Raw genomic sequence first — 19,768 nt, 5'->3', positions numbered from 1 at the left:
TTACTGTGTGTTGTCTTAACTAGAATTTCTTAATTATACACGCCTTCCTGTTTAAATAATGGCATGTCTATGGTCTTATTTTGTGAAATAACAGAACTATTTTAAATTACTTTTATTTGTGGTGATTTTTTTCTTTTAAAAATTGTTGTACATCTCTTCAATTGAGGTAATAAATTCTTTAAATAAATATTGAAGCATACCACTTCAAAAATAATAATAATGTTAAGCACATTTGGGGGCGGGGAGGGAAGGGGGCAAGGAAACGCTGCACCCTAGACAGGGCTGGCCCAGTACACCTGAGACAAAGCACGAGGTGGGTGCCTAAGTAAGGGTGTGAAGATATGCAACAGGAAGAAAGGTAGGTGGAGACCAGCAGTGCCTCCTGTTCACCAAGAAACTGCTGTAGAGGCGGCATTGTGGGGGCTGCCAAAGAGGTGGCAAATCTGACCTCCAAGAAGCATGTTGCAGCTGTTGCTACTACTGTGGCAGCGGCAGTGAACAGTGCAGTCCTTGGAGGCCAGATCTGCTGCCCCTGTGGATCCTGCTGCTTGAGAGGGTTGCCTCACAGGTGGGCTGAAACTAGCGTTGTACAAAGATGCATAAAAGCTAGCAAGTAACATGGTGCAAACATGCGCTGGATTATGGAGAAAGCTAGAGAGTTCCAGAAAAACATCTACTTCTGCTTCATTGACTACACAAAAGCATTTGACTGTGTCGACCACAACAAACTATGGCAAGTTCTTAAAGAAATGGGAGTGCCGGATCACCTCATTTGTCTCCTGAGAAATCTCTATGTGGGACAAGAAGCGACAGTTAGAACTGGATATGGAACAACTGATTGGTTCAAAATTGGGAAAGGAGTACGACAAGGCTGTATATTGTCTCCCTGCTTATTTAATTTATATGCAGAATTCATCATGCGAAAGGCTGGACTGGATGAATCCCAAACCGGAATTAAGATTGCCGGAAAAAATATCAACAACCTCAGATATGCTGATGACACTACCTTGATGGCAGAAAGTGAGGAGGAATTAAAGAACCTTTTAATGAGGGTGAAAGAGGAGAGCGCAAAATATGGTCTGAAGCTCAACATCAAAAAAACTAAGATCATGGCCACTGGTCCCATCACCTCCTGGCAAATAGAAGGGGAAGAAATGGAGGCAGTGAGAGATTTCACTTTTTTGGGTTCCACGATCACTGCAGATGGTGACAGCAGTCACGAAATTAGAAGACGCCTGCTTCTTGGGAGAAAAGCAATGACAAACCTAGACAGCATCTTAAAAAGCAAAGACATCACCTTGCCGACAAAGGTCCGTATAGTTAAAGCTATGGTTTTCCCAGTAGTAATGTATGGAAGTGAGAGCTGGACCATAAAGAAGGCTGATCGCCGTAGAATTGATGCTTTTGAATTATGGTGCTGGAGGAGACTCTTGAGAGTCCCATGGACTGCAAGAAGATCAAACCTATCCATTCTGAAGGAAATCAGCCCTGAGTGCTCACTAGAAGGACAGATCCTGAAGTTGAGGCTCCAGTACTTTGGCCACCTCATGAGAAGAGAAGACTCCCTAGAAAAGACCCTGATGTTGGGAAAGATGGAGGGCACAAGGAGAAGAGGACGACAGAGGATGAGATGGTTGGACAGTGTTCTCGAAGCTACTAACATGAGTTTGGCCAAACTGCGAGAGGCAGTGAAGGATAGGCGTGCCTGGAGTGCTCTGGTCCATGGGGTCACGAAGAGTCGGACACGACTGAACGACTGAACAACAACAACAACATGGTGGTAATAGTTCCGTATCATTTCAAACTTGGTTGATTACATGTAGTGTTGGTTTGGGGAAAGCTTGCTGGGGACTAGTCCAGGTGTGCGACTCGAGCTTCATATCAGCCATGTGAAGTGATGGAGAGGGTGCAGGTGGGTTGGAACGTACACAGGAGAAATAGGATGCACTGAGCAGCTTGTCTGTTCCCGATATGCCACAGGAGGTAAGCAAGCCATAAGTTTCTTAGCTGTAAAATCTTAATGGAAAGTAAATGGGATGCAGACATGTGGAGAGTCAAAATCTAGATATCTGAAACCTCTGCAGGGTTTCAGACTGGAGACCTTCCAGAAAGTGAACTTGGACCTTGTGCGTTCAAGTTCCGGAGTGACGACCCTGCCTTGCCCGATTCAGTTGAGATATAGAAATTTGGGGTACAGAAATCCACACACTTGTCCTTAAGAAGCAGAACGAACAGATCTAAAAAGGGCACAAAGTCCGTCCTCTCTCACACACATACACAAATAGTTCTCGAGGGCTGCTGCAGACAACCCGTGCTCTTTCAGTAACAGATAACCCAAGCAACTCCTAAGCGCATGCTCACCTTCCTAGCATGCGACCTCAGACTTTTATCACTATAGACTTTTCCTCTCTCTTTTCCTTCCTTCGTACCTCTAGGAATCTGAGCCGGCCTCTGTGATTGGCCGGGTGCCCTTTCCAAAAGGGGCGGGTAGGGGCCCAACCTCCCACTTCGCCGTCTCGTTAACCCAATCCACGTCCAGTTCCGGATCTGGGGCCTCCGGAGCGGAAGGTGGCGCTCTCGCAGGTTCCCGCCGCCTCCCGGTATGGAGCCGGGGCCTCCTTCTCTGCGGGGGGAGAGATAGGAAGCGACGAGTCGCGGTTTCGAATGCTGGGCTGCTGGAGACTCGGAAGGCGGCGGCGGCGGGGGGAGGGGCAGGGAGCCGAGGAGGAGGAGGAGGAGGAGGCGAAGTTGGGCGGAGCGGCTGCCTGGGCGTCCTCCCCTTCCTCGGGGCCCCGCCGCAGAGAGCGCGAGCGGGGCTGGGCTACGTTATAGGCTAGCGGCGGCGGCTGGAGCAGGGGGCCGAGGAAGGAAGGGCTGGTGGTGGCCGCGCTGCGCTCTGCCCGCCATGGCGATCCGCAAGAAGAGCAGCAAGAACCCTCCCGTGCTCAGCCACGAGTTCGTCGTGCAGAACCACGCGGACATTGTCTCCTGCATGGCCATGGTCTTCCTGCTGGGGCTCATGTTCGAGGTGAGCGGGCGGGGAGGAAGGAGGACAACCAGGGCCCCCAGGAGGGATGGGGGAAGGCGGGAGGGAAGCTGGCTCCTTCCTACGGTCAAGCGGGCGCCTTGTTAGGAAGCGAGGTCCGGGGTGGGGAAGAGACTGGTTTCCAACAGGGACAAGTGCAGTCGCCGCAAGCAGTGCTTGATCACTCCCGCTTCCTCTTTCCCTTTCAGTTGTACGTGGGGGGGGGAGGGGTGTAAAGAGAGAAAGGAGGGGAGTGGTGTGGCGATTTTGTGTATACTAAGTGTATACGTACATCCACAAACCCATTCATCCCCGTCCAAATGCTGCCAGGAACATTGTCGTGGGGAGCTGGAGTTCCCCCCTGACCGCAAACCTGCCCAGCGCTGTGTGGGTCTTAGAAAGCACCAGGATCCTGCGTGGCGTGGGTGGTGGAGGGGGAGAGGACACGGGAGTTGTGTGATTAAGGCAGCGGCTTCCTCCACCCAGCCCCGGTAAACATCTGGCAGGCTTTTCCGTCCTTCCTCGAGCCTTTCGCCTTGGCAGACGGAGAGTGTGGGGTGGTAGGAAGTCAGCAGGTCCTTGTGTCAAGGGGGGCGCGGCGCGGGGGGGGGGCACGAGGGAGGCAGGCGGGTGCGCCTTGTGTCCGCGTCAGCAGTTGCTGTTGTGGGTTTGCGCGGAGGAGCAGCTGGTAGGTAGCCCGAGCGGTGCATCATCCTGCGAGCAGGAGCAGCCGTCCTTCCCCTGCAGATGTGGCTGTCTCCGTCCTCAAAGTCTGCTAGGCCTGACATCTGTCTCTCATGCTCCCCCGCCACCATATACACGCGCGTTTCTCCAAGACGCGCGCCCCCACACCCTTTTGGGGAGCCGAGTGTGCTACACACCCACTTCAGCTCCGTCTTGCTGAAATGCAGACCTGCAGCGCTGAGCATCCTAAACCAGGGAGTAAGCCACACGGAGCACAGTGGGGCTTACTCCTGAGTAAGCCTGCACATAGCATCCCGCTGTCGGAGAGGGGAAGTAGGCACAGCCCCCATTGCCTTTACTGCCTCCAGTGTTTCCGAAGCGGAGCGACCGCCGCAGTGTAAACGGGGTTTTCGGAGTGTACGGCGGGGTGGCGAAAGAGCCTCCGCCGTGCACGCCTCTCTGACCGGGTTGTGCGCTTGCCTGGCTGCCTGCTGAGTAGTTCCTGGTCTCGGCAAGGTTACGTGGCACTCGGAGCTAGAGCACTATGGGGAGGGCGGGGAGACACTACGTTTTTGGAGACGGGAGGTGCTGGCAGGGGGTGTGGAGCGGGGAGCGCGTAGAGAGAGATTTGGCTCCGGCTGCCTGGGCTAAGGGGAGGGGAGAGGGCGCGCAGTCCTTTGTGTGCAACGGGCAGAACTACAAGCCCCATGAGGCGCTGCGGGAAGCGGCTCCTCCCCTCCTCTCGGCTCCAGGGAAGGTGAGCTGGACGGTGACGTGTACATAAAGAGAGCCCCACGGCCCGCCTTCCGAGCGTGGCGGTCGCTTGCAGTCGTTGGCCTTAGCCAGATGGGGTTGCCTGGCGCCCCTCCAGATAGGGGATGCGACACGTGTCAAGGTGTGTGCATGTGCATGCCATGGCTCTGGGTTAGAACCTGGGAAGCAGAAGCTGTCCTTGAAATAGTTAAAGAACAGACTTCTAAAAATATTTATATATCATTAAAAAAAAACATATTAAAGCATACAGCAATAAAACATGAAACTGAACTTACTAGCCCCCCGAGCTTAGGAATGAGGGTATGGAAGACTTAAGCAGTCCAGTGACTTGCTCCAGAGCAGTTTTAAATGGGAGTGCTTCTTTGTAAAGTATTTGAGTGATATAACTTTAAGGCTTCTGCTGGTCTTTGACCATATTAAAGTTTTACTTACTTACTGTAACTTTAAGGCTCTGTTGAAAACCTGCTTCAGAAACTGCTGCTCCTAGTTCTGATGACACTTTGGAGGAAAGTAGCATGAGGAGCAGATGTACTTTTATAAGGAGAATTAGAATGACACATAGGAGCTTAACTTTATCTGAACAGCATGTATGCAAACACCTTTCTAAAATAGTTGTCGTTGGTTTTCCATGCATTACATTGGTAAATAGTAATGTGTCTAGCATTTTTCTTTCTTGAAGCTAAAGATTGCAGCAGTTTCTGTCCTTTCCATACCAGCTTGTCCATAAGTGATGTCCTGAGGCAATTTTTGTTGGGAACAGCTGTTTTAAAAGTGGCATGTGCAGTTATGTGTTCTCAACAGTGCATTTGCTTGAGTTATTTGGACAGCCACAAGTGTTGGTGCTGACCTTTAAAGCCCTAAACAGCCTTGGTCCAGTATACCTGAAGGAGCGTCTCCACCCCCATCGTTCAGCCCGGATACCAAGGTCCAGTACCAAGGGCCTTCTGGCGGTTTCCTCACTACGAGAAGCAAAGCTACAGGGAACCAGGCAGAGGGCCTTCTCGGTAGTGGCACCCACCCTGTGGAACACTCTCCTACCAGATGTCAAAGGAAAAAAACAACTACTAGACTTTTAGAAGACATCTGAAGGCAGCCCTGTTTAGGGAAGCTTTTAATATCTGAAAGACTATTGTATTTTAATATGGTGTTGGAAGCTGCCCAGAGTGGCTGGGGAAACCCAGACAGGTGGGCGGGGTATATTTATAAATATATTAGTAGTAGTAGTAGTAGCAGCAGTAGCAGCCATTCATCTGGGCCACTGTGTCAAGCCTGGATAGGCTTGCATATAGACAACATCCAACAATAGGAATGTATGGGCTAGAAGATTGGGGTGGGGGACTGAAATATCTGTGGATTTTATTGGTAATCCTGAGTTACTGGGTGTATTGTTGAAATAGTAAAGAATTGTGGAAACGACCAGCCTTCTGTGACCCAATGTTCTAGTTTGATGTCGTTTCTTTCATAATGGCGTCAGCTACACAAATAAATAATAATTGTAACAATAATGTTATTTTCTTTTTTTCTGAGTAGACAGAGTTAGGGTTGTGCTTGTTACTATGTTTAGAATTTCATCCTTGGTGTGTTCTTTGCGGAAATAATTTTATTTAATTGGGGTTTGTTTCATTTCAGGTTACAGCAAAAGCAGCTGTTGTCTTTGTTACACTTCAGTACAATGTTACCATTCCTGCCACAGGTAAACCTCTAAAAAATATTTATGCATTTGTCCTAGGTGGAAAAGGAGTACTGATTCACTGCTAATATATTGCCGTATCATCTAATAGGCTAGTCCTAAAACTTGCTACACTAGAACACTGTACTAGTGGAACAGCCGAAAAATGAGAAACATCAGCACAATTTTTCCGCGTCAGTTCACTAGTAATGATGTTTGCTTTGTGACATATAGGCTAGTTTGGATGTATCACCAAGCCATGGCTTGGTGCAACATGTATGAGTCTTGAAAAGCTGTAGAATTTACCCTCCCTTCCCCACTCATCACATATCATTATTTCATCCCTTCCTTCCTGATTTGCAGCAAATCATAGTTTGCCTTTCCTCCAGCAACAAGGTATACACTTACTCCCTGCAAACAAGAATCAGAAACAATGGATCAGAAACCACAAACCCAGGGAGGGACTCATGAATGCTAAAGGAAGAGGGGCACACAAATGCAAGGGTCCTGCGTCCCTTGTTAATCTAGCACCAAACCACAGTTTTGCATTGTCTTACCCTGCCAATTGTCAATATGAGCTTAGCTCTGGGTGGAAACATAAGTTTTCCTTGTTGTGCTGCTCTTAAAGATAAATAAGATTTTGAACCTGGTGACTGAAATAATACAGGCATGATTTGTTCCAACATTTTAACATACTGCATATATTGTAATTTAGACTTTTACTTGCATTAACTAATGCTGTGTTAGTGGAGAAGTAAATAACAAACTAGTCCTTGCATTAAACTTGAAATAACTCTTTAATTTCTTCAGTTCCAATTTCAAATTAGGAGCGGGTTGGTATAATAAGTGTATATTTAATGTTGCTGTCTTTTCTTCTCTTAGAGAAACAATCTACAGAAACAGTCACATTGTATCACTATGGCATCAAAGATTTGGCTACGGTTTTCTTCTACATGCTGGTTGCAATAATCATACATGCTATCATTCAAGAATATGTGTTAGATGTAAGTATCGTCAGGACAATATTGAGTATTGCTACAGTGGTATTTGATTGGGTGTGTTGTCAACGTGAGTCTTGGATTTAGCTTCGCATGACAGATAGGTTCTTATGAAAACTGTTATGCAGATCAATAACACGGATTCCTTTTCTTTTAGAAAATTAACAGGCGAATGCACTTTTCCAAAACAAAGCACAGCAAGTTCAATGAATCTGGACAACTCAGTGCGTTCTACCTTTTCTCCTGTGTCTGGGGAACAAGCATTCTTGTCTCTGTGAGTATCTCACTTGTACATACTTGAGCTTCAATTCTGTATCACTTAGTGGGATTGAACCCCCTTGATCTCAAATGGGACTAATGTCTCCATAGACATGTAGTTACAATTTAGTCTTAGTCATAAAGGGCATTTGACATGTTTATTTCTTATTTTCAGGAGAATTACGTAGCTGACCCAACATCACTCTGGCGGGACTATCCACATACATCATTGCCGTGAGTTTTTCAGACCTGTGGGGTGGGGCATGTGTTATATAGTTTCTTTAACTTGTCCCAGGGTGTTAAATCAACCAGCAACTTGCTTGCAGGTATTTCAAGTTCTTTTCTTCAAACAAAAGCCTGCTCTCCTGGTCTTCTGTTGCCAATTCCAAGCATGTTGTTCTTTCATGAATGTGTGATTGGTAGTTTCCATCCTACTATTAGTTCTTAATCTCCATAGAAAACATTTCAGATATGACTCGATTGTAACACCTAATTTAAACAAGGTCTTATTCAAGAGCCATTTCAATATCTTTGACCTTTTCCATGCTGTATTGTAGGTTCCAAATGAAATTTTTTTACATCTCCCAACTGGCATACTGGTTGCATGCTTTTCCAGAACTCTATTTCCAGAAGACAAAAAAAGTAAGTCCACCTTTAGTTTCATGTTCAGAAGCCTGTGTGTGTGTGTTAATTAGCTGGTAGGGGGGGGAAAGTAAATTCTTCTAAAAGCAAACTCTTTGCTCGCGGCAATGCTTTAAGGAAGCTTGTTGCCTAGTTCTGTATATCTTACTGTCAACATTTGTAGCATTCTCCCGCACTGTACTTGGGTATTCTGAGAGGTAGAGAAGATTTCTGTGAGTTACTTTTCCAAGGGACTTTGCTTTTACCTGGATATACAGGGTGATTCATACTGAAGTATACAGTTTCCATTTATAGCGAATAGAAACTGCATACTTCATTATGAATCACCCTGTATTTCTAATGATTAGGCTGGAACCCTATACAGCAGGTGTTGAAAACCTTTGGCCATGTTTGCTAGGGCTAATGGGAGTTCAGCAGCATCTAGAGAGCCAAAGTTTCCTTACTGCTATACACATTTATCTAGGAATAAGTGCCAATGAACTTAGTGGGACAAGTGAAGAGACATGCCTAGGAGTCTCTTGTTAGTTAGGAACACTAAGTATGTTAGGGAAACCTAACATACTTTTCCACGTATAAGACTAGTTGTTGTTTTTTACTTTAAAATAAGGTTTAAAAAAATCTGGGAGCGTCTTACACACAGATAGTACATATGCCCATTTTCTAAATTTGGGGTCCCCAAAAGTAGGGGGCGTCTTATGCATGGGTGCGTCTTGTACACGGAAAAATCTGGTTAGTTGCTGAACTGCAAACCTTTGAAGGCTGTGTCGCTGCCTTGCTAAACTCCAAAATGGTGAGGGTGAGACCCAGCACAGAACCAAGGTTTAGCCTGTACGGGCGGCAGCAGCAGCACACACCCATCCTCCAGCATAGTCATGAAGAGGACATCTGAAGCTTTCATTTCCTTTTTTAAAGTAACCGCAGTCATTTTCCCCTCTCTGCATATTGCATTAGCTGTCAGCTCTGGTTTATGATGATCTCGATGCAGAACAGCTGCGTGGTATAAACATTTACAACTTTCAGCATTGTAATCAGCCTTATTAGCAGCTACCAGGGCAAATACAGTGAGATCTTTCTCATTTCCTGCTAACAAAAATTAATTTTCTGCTTGGTTGAACAGTTCATGGTTTGAATGATAATAAGAGTAATTTGGTTATTATGTTCTGAAAGATGGCAGGTTAGCAAACAGTGAATAAGGTACTGTATGACCACAATATATCAGTGTGTGGTTTTTACCATTGGACCAAGAGTAGTGTTGCAACATCCAGGGAATAGTTGGAGCAGCACTAGTACATTTATTACTTTTTAGGTGGCAAAGTTTCTGGCCTGTTGCAATTTGAAACCTAGACGTGGGGAACTGAGGATTGCATATTGTAGAAATCTTACTACCATGCAAATGTTCTACATTTATTCTTTTATTTTTGCACAAATAGAAACATGTTTGTATGTCTTTTAAGCATTCGTGAAATAAATCAAGCAGAACATTTATTTTAAAGATTTGAGTAAGATTTCAGGGCACTAACAAACTCCAGGACCAGCTGTTAGAAACAGAATAGTATAAGACAAGAAATGGTTGTTCAGATTGGGTAATGGCCAGAAACTGGTGAATGTATTTAAGTTATGAGAACTCCCTGCAGAATTGATACAAGCTGTGGCTTTTTCATAGGAAGACATTCCTCGCCAGCTTGTTTACATTGGACTCTATCTTTTCCATATCGCTGGAGCTTATCTGTTAAAGTAAGTGACTTGCTTGTTTTGCTGCCATACAGAGCCCTTTAGAGGGGATGGGGGGGGTTAAATTCAATAATAAATAACTAAATAACTAATTTGATGGTGAAACACTGTATCAAGTGTCAGATACTGCAATCCAACATACCTTACATTGTACCCTGTAAAATGACTGTACAGTGGTGCCCCGCTAGACGAATGCCTCGCTAGATGAAAAACTCGCTAGACGAAGGCATTCGTCTAGCGGGAGGCTGCCCCGCAAGACGAAAAAGTCTATGGGGCTGCCTCGCAAGACGAATTTTCGTCTAGCGAAAACCGTGGTTTACATTGCCGCTTCGCTAGATGAAAAAACCGCTAGACGAAAAGATTCGTAGAACGAATTATTTTCGTCTAGCGGGGCACCACTGTAGAAGTCCACTAGGTGTTTTTTCTGCAATAACTCATTTATTCCATCTTTCCCTGACCAGACTGCAGGAGACAAGCTCGTACCTGAACTGTTGGATTTATCTTGAATGCACACAGCAACTTTATTTCAATATCCAAAGTAGATTACTATATATATTTTGCATTTCTCCCCTGCCTTTGAAATTGAGTATGGGGGGTCAAGCAGTTGCTTGAACTTCACATTCACTGGAATGCTGCAGTAAGCCCATAGTTCACTTTGAATGCTCAGTTTTCAAGTTGAATGTCTAATGGCAGTGTATTTTTACAAATTTCCTTGCCTGCTTGAAAAGCATGTATTTAAATTTTGAAACATCAAGATATACATATATGTATTTTTATTTATATCCAGTGTTGCTTCAGCAGGTAATCAATTTAAAATCACCAATAAAAACATTAAAATCAATAAAGCAGTCAAAGTGCAAAGACCAGGAGAATTCAGAACAGTTGCCATCAAGGACATCAAGTTATGTTCTCATTGTTTTAAAGATTTGAGTAAGGGTTTAAAGGCAGAGCCAGATGGGCTTCTATCAGGAAGGTGTTCTGTAACTGGCACCACAACTGAGCGAACCTATCCTTCACACCTATGAACTGTGCCTTGAATGGCTAGGGAACAAAGAGGCATGCATCAGATTTTCATTCTGATGATCTCCATCACTGAGGGATCTATACTGCTACAGAACGTGTGTGTATATTCCTGGGCCTTTTCGGACATAGGAAACTGTCATTGAGCCCTGAATTCTTGTGCCAAATTTAATTAATGTAATGCCAAATGGGACGCAGGTGGCGCTGTGGGTTAAACCACAGAGCCTAGGGCTTGCCGATCAGAAGATCGGTAGTTCGAATCCCAGTGATGGGGTGAGCTCCCATTGCTTGGTCCTTGCTCCTGCCAACCTAGCAGTTCAAAAGCATGTCAAAGTGCAAGTAGATAAATAGGTACCGCTCCAGCGGGAAGGTAAACGGCATTTCCGTGTGCTGCTCTGGTTCGCCAGAAGTGGCTTAGTCATGCTGGCCACATGACCCAGAAGCTGTACGCCGGCTCCCTCGGCTAATAAAGCGAGATGAACGCCACAACCCAGTGTCGTCCGCAACTGGACCTAATGTTCAGGGGGGCCCTTTACCCTTTACCTTTAATGCCAAGTGAGTGGGTTTAATCAAAGACCTTTTGTCCCTTTACCAACTAGAAACTTCTTTCCTTTCATTTTTGTTCTTACAGTTTGACCCACCTTGGCCTTGTTCTTCTTGTGCTACATTACTTTGTGGAGTTTCTGTTCCACATCTCCAGACTGTTTTACTTCAGTGACGAAAAATATCAGAAAGGGTAAGTACTTTACGGTAACTTCCAAGCTTTAAAAATATGTCTGGAAATACAACTTCTAATTAATGCTTGAACATGTACAGTTAACATTGGGCTGCTTCAGCAAATGCTCCCTGTTCTTTTTTACATTAAAAGAACACCTAATAATAATAATAATAATAATAATAATAGGGATAGTTTTGTTAAGTTCTCTGTTTAAGATAAAAATTGAAGTCTGCAAGCAAATATCTGGCTGATTACTTCAGGTACACAAACCTTGGCCTGACTTACCTGTGTAGCTCTTGGTCAGGTGCACCCCTCTACTCTTTCTCTTATATTTTCTTCACTTCTGACACCATGTTCCAGGCACTTCTGACTCCCTTGATCTCGCCACCTCCTGCCATCAAGGATCAGTGCAGCTTAGCCAGATATATTCCTTCCTTTCCCCTCTGGCATAAAGACAACTTGCTGTTCAGTTACAAAGCCTTCATTACCTTCAGTACAACCACAAAATTCCTATGCACAAAATAGTTGCCAATTACTTCTTGAGATCAGTGTGCATTCAGATGCACATACAAAAACTGCCCCCACCTAGAATAGCTTCGTTAGTTTTGAAGAAAGGACTTGACCGGCCTGTTTATAGATATATATCCACATTGAACAATTCCTTAATGTAGAAGCTATTTGAAGCTTAGGTGGCTTCACACATTTTTCTGAGCCCTCAGAGATGGAAGAAGTATGTCAGAAGAGCCCCACCACATTGTATCCTCTAGAATGCCTTCCTGGGTGTGTGAGAAGGGACAGTGTTCTAGCTTAATGGTGTTCTAAAATGTATGTGTGAAATCAAGTACTTTTGGCCCATGACACCTTAATATTCAATACGTATGTTAATCGTATCTGCCTCTGAAATAATTGCTGTAAGTAGTACAATGGATGTGTGGAATTCTACTGAGGTGCCGTAATAATATGTTCATACCTGGTCTCTTCCCTCTAGGTTTTCAATCTGGGCCATCCTTTTTGTATTGGGAAGACTTCTGACCCTGATTCTTTCCGTCCTTACTGTTGGATTTGGCCTTGCTAGAGCAGAGGACCAGACATTGGATTTTAGTACTGGAAACTTTAATGTGCTGCCCATCAGGTATGAGACAACAGGCACAGCTTCATAGTTAGAGGCAGTGAAACTTCATGAGTTGTTTGGGGACCACTTTCCTAAAAGCATCTGGTGGGCTTATGTTTGAAAGGAGAGGCTGCATCCAGTGAACAGCTGGCAGGCTTCTTTCTCCATGCTTTTGTGGTGCTTTAGCTTCATGTGAATGAGACTTCTTTGAGTAGTCTGCTTCTGTATGAACTGGCTTTACCTAGAACTTGTACAATTCCCTGTTAATCAGCATTTGCATAAACCAGGGGAAGGTTGGATGGGAAGCCTTCCAGAAGCTGCATTCCATTGGTGGGCAGGGTGAGATGCAAAAAGTGGGTGGGGCTAGAGCCACAAGTGGGTGGGGCCATGGCTGAGGCTCTTAATTTGTGTGTTCTATGCCCCATCTGCCCCATCTCTCACCCTCTGTCAAGGCAAACAAGAATTGTTTTCATAGTTTAGGGACACGTGCCAGCTAGGCAAAAATGAAGAGGACACAGGGCAGTGTTGTTTGTGAAAGATGGAGGGGTGTCCCAAAGACAGGGTACAGAGGTCTGGAGGGTCATATTTGGCTCCTGTCAAAAAGTTATTTTTAATTCATGGGCTTTATATTATTATAATTATTATTATCGTAATTAAGCTTTGTTATTTAAAAAAACCTCAAAGTGGTTTACAAAAAGATAAAAAATAGAAATCAAGAAAAATTCACAACCATTCTTTAAAACATACAAAAGTTAAAATAGTAAAGCAGATGAAAATTACCTTTCTCTATGCAGGATTAGGGTATGTTAAGGGTCAATTCAGGTAATTAGCTGAGATGTATAACTATAAAAATAGTAAATAAGAACTGTCCTTGTGTACATGTTTTGCAAAATAAAATGTGATGTAAAACATGCTGTTAAAAATGTATGGTGTGCACCACCTGCCTTTTCAGAATTAAGTTTCTTTTTGTAGTTCAAGCATAATTCCTTCTTAAATTTGAACACTTGAGCATGTTGACCACCTGATGTTGTTGTTGGTGCCACTCCTTCACATTGAGGGTAGATGTTTAGGGTCTATCTGTGATGACCCAAGAAAGTGTCGAAACCATTCCACAAAGAATTTTGGCTCAGTTTCAATATGAATTTCAGCTTCTAGTTACACAGTACAGTGACTATATTTATAGTTCCTGGAAGGATGTTGTTTCAGTGAGCTGCAGAATATGGGCTGCTGTTTACCTAGCCACATAGTGTATGTCACTGATAACTAAGTGTGAAATATCTTCATCCAGATCAAAGTACAAAATGTACAGGGAGATGTTGCCCTCAGAATGCAAAAAGTGTCGCCCTCCTGGTTAGAGATTTGGATGTTATCTACTTTGACATAATACATACATAAATTTTATTTGTATGTTGCCTTTGCACAGTTCAAACCATGATCTGGGCAGCTCACAACAAAACCCCACAGACAAAACCCGGGACCAAGAGTCTGTTCAGCAGCCTCAGCTTTTGTAGCTGGAGTCAGTCAGGGCCTTGCCCTCCCATGCCAAGTGGGAAAAGGCCTGCAAGGCAGAGAACAGGTCTTCTAGGACTCACAGCCAAGTGTAGTTTAGTTATTGCATGGGAACGAGAGAATTTGCCAATTTCAGAACATGCTTTTCGGTCTATGCATTCCTATTGTGTTATTACCTTGTTAAATTCCTGAAGCTTTGCTATGCTTCCATTAAACCTAATCTCTTTGGGCTTTTTATATACTTTCCTAGATAACAAGGAAATAAAAGGCTTGATAAATTACTAAGAAACATCCTGCCCAGTGGGAACAGTTTTCCTTATGCTTGTCATTTCTGGATCTTCAGGAATCCTAGTAATATGTCTTCTCTTTGTAGAATCAGCGTACTGGCATCTATCTGTTTCACACAGGCCTTTATGATGTGGAAGTTCATCAATTTCCAGCTGAGAAGGTGGAGAGAACATTCTTCACCTCCCCAACCAGTGAAAAAGAAGTTTGCAACAACTAAAAGCAAGCCTTCCAAAAAAGAAAGAGGTTTGTATTTCAGTCCTTTGCCCTGTACACTTTTGGTGGAGGGGGAAATGAAACAAGTTCCACAAGGCACTGAGGAACCTCGTTGCCAGTGACGCTTAAGCCAATACCACGTTCCCTGAATTCAAGGGCAGCGGTACTAATTTCTTACATAACCAAATATTGGCGAGACAGATTCATCGGGAGATAAAATTGGCTTCCCACAAAGAATCCTGGGAACTGCCATTTGTTAATGTTCTCCTAACGACTCTCGGCACCCTTTACAAAACTATGGCTCCCATGGTTCTTTGGAGGAAGCCATGACTGTGAAAAGTGGGTGAAAGAATGCTTTAAATGTATGGTGTGGGTGTGTCACACATATCATCTTTTATAGTATTCTGTCTCTGGAAGGAGCTCTTGTCTCTTTTCATCATTTATCTTCCTGCCCTGGGTTAGTGATCACACCTAACTTGTATGGTGAATGCTATTTTTGAAAATCTGGTTGTAATATAAAGTTGTGTGGACATAATTTTACCATTTCTTCTAAAGCTGCTGTGGGATATGGGATGCTATACAAAATCGACCTTTGGTCTGATTAAGCGGGGCTAGTCTTGTATTGCTTTAAGTTTGGCTTTCTACTAAATGAATAATATTTTTTTTAATGCTTTGTAGATATGGTACATAGAAACGAGCTTAACAATGTATATTGTCTTATTTTTAGAAAATGGGATAAATGGAACATTAACCTCAAATGGAGCAGACTCGCCTCGCAGCAGGAAAGAAAAATCCTCTTAAAACAGAACTTTATTAAGTTAATTGACTAATATCCCCAAAGAGAACTGCTTTTTACTTTGGAAAGTCCTTCAGCACCCAAGTTCCTACAGTTAACAAAAAAAATAAAATTAATACTTTTTTTGTTATTGCTACCATAACGTTTGTGCAGCTTTTTAAACTGAAAAGGGGGGGCCACATTATTTTTTTAGTATCTTTGAAAATGTTGTGAGTGTTAATTGGAATCCACTTGCCAAAAATCAGTGATACAATCTGCCATTCCTTCCAGCTTTACAGTAATGAATCTAGTTCATTCCAAAAAAGACAATATGAAATTCCTGTTTAAGGAGAAATTGAACATTTAAGTAAAATAGTAATGCCTTTTTTTAAGATATTCTCTTAATACTTAGGTGTATATTTTGATTTTACAGTTCCAAACAGAATTTGTAAACTACCAAAATAATACTTGTTACTTTGTAGACAATCTCTACCATGATTCAAGAAATTCCCTTATTAAAACACAGTTGGACTGATTGAAATGTTGCTGTGTTTGTCAAGTATACTGAGTTTTGTTGCCATCAGAACTTCCATCAGCATGTCTAGATAGCCAGTGACAAAACACTGCGAGTACATATTGATTGCTGCTGAACAGCTCACTTTGCATCCTCCTGGTTTACATTCACAAATTCCTGAATTTGAAGGCTCCCTGTGAAGATACCACAGCTGCTTTGCTGCTCTTCCCTGGTGGTTTTTCTGCTGTGCCATGGTGAGCTAAGTCATAGTTTGGTTTCTTGTCTCATCCAAATCCAGACTCATGGTTTTATCTCTTTCCTGACTAACCACAAGTTTTGTTTTATGGCTTGTGGTTTGTCAGGGAGAAGCTAAACCACAAGACTAGGTTTGGACAATGCCCTAAGCCAAACTCACCAGGAGCAAAGCAGCTACAACACCCTTTTCCTGGTGCCTACACGCCAACCAGGGCATCATATCTCGTTCTGCCAAGCCATATTCAAGTGTGCACATGAAAGCATGTTGAGACAGGAGCGAGCATCACACATTATTAGCTCTCCCATCTCCACCAGCTGAAGTCTCAGATCTTTGGGTTGAATGTCTGAAGACAGGGAATGCCTAAACTGTTAAAGGTCCAGGTAAATATATGCATTATTGGTATACGTCAGAAGCTGACTAACGATGGAGCTAGATGCACCTCTATAGGGAGGAAATTCCACGTTTTCGGGCTGACATAGAGACAAGCCTTTCCCAGGCTGCTATTCTCTCCCGCCTCCCAAATTCTTAGTGGTGGAACTAAAAGAGTGCCCAAGAGGATCTGTTCCTGTGCCTGGCCGTTTTTGTGTATAAAGTCCTGTAAAAACGTCCAGATCGAAGTAAATCAAACAGATGATGACCGGGATGCAAAGGATCTGCGACAATTCCCTCTGCTCTCTTCCTATCTCGGGTAGCATAGTGTGTCTCTATTGAAGGCAAGCTAGCACCAATTACCCTTTCTGCAATTCTTACTGCTCGTTGGAGCCTTTTCTTGTCCATCTTGGAGGCTGTGCCGTACCAAGCAGTAATAGAATTACAGAGAACAGTTTCAATGATGCCTCTGTAAAATTGGATCAACACTTCCTGGGGCAATTTAAATTTCCTTAGTTGACGCAGGAAATACAACCTCTGGTGGACCTTTTTAATAATACTATTGATGTTGCCTGACTAATTTAAGTTTTGAGAAATTATAGAGCCCAGAAACTTAGACTCTACTACTACAACCACGTTACCAAGGATGGAAAGTGGCAGCAGGACGGAAGAGTGCCTTCTAAAATCAATTACCATTTTCACTGTCTTTGGGGCATTTAGCACCAAATTATTTCTGGTGCACCACGAAACAAGATGGTCTAGATTTTCTCCAGATCTAATTGGTCTTACAAGTCTATACAAGGGCAGGGGGTCTTTCAGGTAACCTGGATCCTAGTTGTTTAGGGTTTTATATATTAATGACAAGATCTTGAACATGATCTGGTACCAGTGCAAATCATGCACATCAATCCTCCTTCCCATAGAATGGCTGGCTCCTTTTTCTGGAATGTCCACCTTCCCAAGCATCTTATGCATGCAAGATGTGAGTCCCATGCATTTTGCTCCTCATCTTGCCCATCCAAGACCCATCCCACATACGTACCAGGTCTGTTTCCCTTGCGACCAGTGTGCTCCTAAGATAGCACTTCATTACAATTGGAATTAGTAGTCTTCGTTGAATGTTTCCTTACCTGGAGTAACTGGATTACTTTACTAATTTTTGTTGCCTGGAAGCTTAAATTTTAATTGCTTTAAGATTTCCTTTTCTGCCTAAAGTGGAGCATTGTAAAGATTCAAATATTCTCACCTGGGAAAATGTTTCTGTGGCAACCTCCTTCAGTAAAGATGGGAGTGAGGTAACATGACCAGATTTGGATGCTTTAAAATTTAGGCTCTCCCTAACAGTAACACTTGTGAGGTCTAATATTATCTGTATGTGGTAATGTTTCCTCGTATCCAGTAGCAAGGATTTCTAATAATATGAAGGAAAATCTGTGACCACTTATCCCTCAATCAGAAAATTAAAGTAATGATGAGGCACTTTGTAAACAAAACTGGAATTGTATTTAAACACAATGCGGGCTATGGCTTAATGGCTACTCTGATGTGGCACAACATTTTATTTCAGTCAAAACTCTCTCTACACTTAAAACACTCACTTTACTGTGTAAAACTCCCAGCCTCTTCAAGAATCTTTCCCTCAGAGAGAGAAACTGGGTTTCCCTGCCTAGGTAACCACTAACCAAGACCTTTCCAGGCTGTAATCTGAGCCCTATCTGACAGTTAAGCCTTGTCCAGGCTGCAGCCAAGCCTATTTAACTGACAGTTTAAGTCAGAATCTAACTACCCACTCTCTCCTGGTTGGATAACGCTCTACCTAGCCCTGATTGCTTTCTGGATCCCCAGGAGGCTGACCCAAGGTCCATCCATCACAAGTTCCAAAAAAAAAAAAGGCATAATGCCTTATCATATCACAAAATGGAGATCATAGCAGATGAAGCTTCTGGAAGAGATTTTCAAGATGGATTGGGAATAAGCATTTGGTATGCTATTGCTGCTTTGGAAATATAAATATATAATAAACGCTTAAAGAGCATGCCTTCTTTCAATTTCTGCCTTCACATATTCGGCAGAACCTGGCAAGTTTCCATCTTTAAGGCGAGAAAATGTCTCAAAGGAGAAGCGAGTTTTAAATCAGTTTTGTGTTATAAGTCGGCTCTGATAACGTGTTGCACAACTGGATGGCAGGTGCTTGTTTGCCAAGGGAGTGGAACTGGTATTAACATCAACAACTGTCACTTCCATTTCTCTGAATGATGGGTGAAGAGCTGCAGACTCCAGCAGTGTCCTTGAATGGCTCATGTCTTCAGGGAAACTCTTTTTGTAGCAAGCAATGCAGAGAGAGCCTGATCTGATTGCAGGCTTCAGAAAGTGCCAAAACAGAGTTTTGATCCTTCCCTTGGGCAAATTCACCCCTTTATCCCTTTGTATTGTGATTGCCTTGGCACAGCCTTGGGTACAAATGAGCAGTGGCATATGTTGGGAGTGCGATGTGGGGAAAGGACATCTTTTGGAATGTACATTTGAGTGTTCAATAAGGGCTTCAACACTTGGTGACATGTTATATCCGCCAGTTGACAAGGAGTCACATGTAAGCAAGCTCTCACTCTTGAGAATGCTGAAGCTTCCCCTGGAGAAGACTGGGATATCCTGTGGGCAATTTCACAATAGCTAGGAGCCACTAGCCACCTTTCTCTGTCCTACAGCCCCTCTCTGCTGAGCTGGTAATTTTTCTTGGAAGGGGAAGGAACAGAGAAACATAGCATCTCAGCAGAAATTGAGAGGGGAGGGAAGGAGGATCTGTGATCTTGTCCGAATGGCTCAGAAGGTCTTCAGAACTCTCTGTAAGCAGAACTTACTTCTGGCTACATATTAGAATTACTACAATTATTTACATTCCACATTTCATGCTATAAATCCCACCAAGGCAGCTTAAAAGTAAAATTCAGTTACCTACTTTTAAATGCACAGTAAACAATATCAGCATCAGGGCTGTCATGAACTGGCAGGACATGGAGGAGGAAGAGGATCCCAGTGAGGGGTGTAGCTGGGACTGGGACACACTAGGGCAAGCAGGGGGTAGTGAAGGAAGTACTCACAGGATGACAAGGATGGTGAGGAGTAGGAGGTCAATACACAGGACCCAGAGCTTTAAGAGGCTGAGGCAGGCAATGGCCCACAGTCCAGCTGGCCAGGTGGAGCTAGCTCTGAGAGG

The 19,768-nt window shown here is 43.7% G+C and overlaps 1 protein-coding gene across 2 annotated transcripts; it reads left to right on the top strand.

Moving 5' to 3' along the window:
- Nucleotides 1-2,742: 2,742 nt before the first annotated feature.
- Nucleotides 2,743-15,951, top strand: TRAM1 (translocation associated membrane protein 1). Of its 2 annotated transcripts, none has more exons than XM_033155378.1 (11): nucleotides 2,743-3,028; nucleotides 6,113-6,176; nucleotides 7,035-7,156; nucleotides 7,308-7,424; nucleotides 7,584-7,642; nucleotides 7,966-8,050; nucleotides 9,714-9,784; nucleotides 11,433-11,537; nucleotides 12,508-12,651; nucleotides 14,513-14,670; nucleotides 15,368-15,951. In XM_033155378.1, exons 1-11 carry the CDS (start codon nucleotides 2,906-2,908, stop codon nucleotides 15,439-15,441), a joined length of 1,122 nt encoding a protein of 373 aa, XP_033011269.1. In that variant the 5' UTR covers nucleotides 2,743-2,905; the 3' UTR covers nucleotides 15,442-15,951. The 2 variants fall into 2 exon arrangements, with proteins under 2 accessions (XP_033011269.1, XP_033011270.1); XM_033155379.1 differs by lacking the exon at nucleotides 2,743-3,028 and adding an exon at nucleotides 4,580-4,604.
- The last annotated feature ends 3,817 nt before the right edge of the window (nucleotides 15,952-19,768 follow it).

This window comes from Lacerta agilis, chromosome 7 (genome assembly GCF_009819535.1).
Source record: "Lacerta agilis isolate rLacAgi1 chromosome 7, rLacAgi1.pri, whole genome shotgun sequence".
NCBI lineage: Eukaryota > Metazoa > Chordata > Lepidosauria > Squamata > Lacertidae > Lacerta > Lacerta agilis.
Note: the sequence above shows the minus strand (reverse complement) of the source record. Positions and strands in the feature narration are given on the sequence as shown.

What these genes read in the sequence shown, in the direction of transcription:
- TRAM1 (XM_033155378.1), top strand. Translation starts at nt 2,906, where the DNA reads ATGGCGATCCGCAAGAAGAGCAGCAAGAACCCTCCCGTGCTCAGCCAC. An exon ending in TTCAAGAATATGTGTTAGAT is followed by an intron (nt 7,157 to 7,307) that starts GTAAGTATCGTC and finishes CTTTTCTTTTAG; the next exon opens with AAAATTAACAGGCGAATGCA. An exon ending in ATTTCCAGAAGACAAAAAAA is followed by an intron (nt 8,051 to 9,713) that starts GTAAGTCCACCT and finishes GCTTTTTCATAG; the next exon opens with GAAGACATTCCTCGCCAGCT.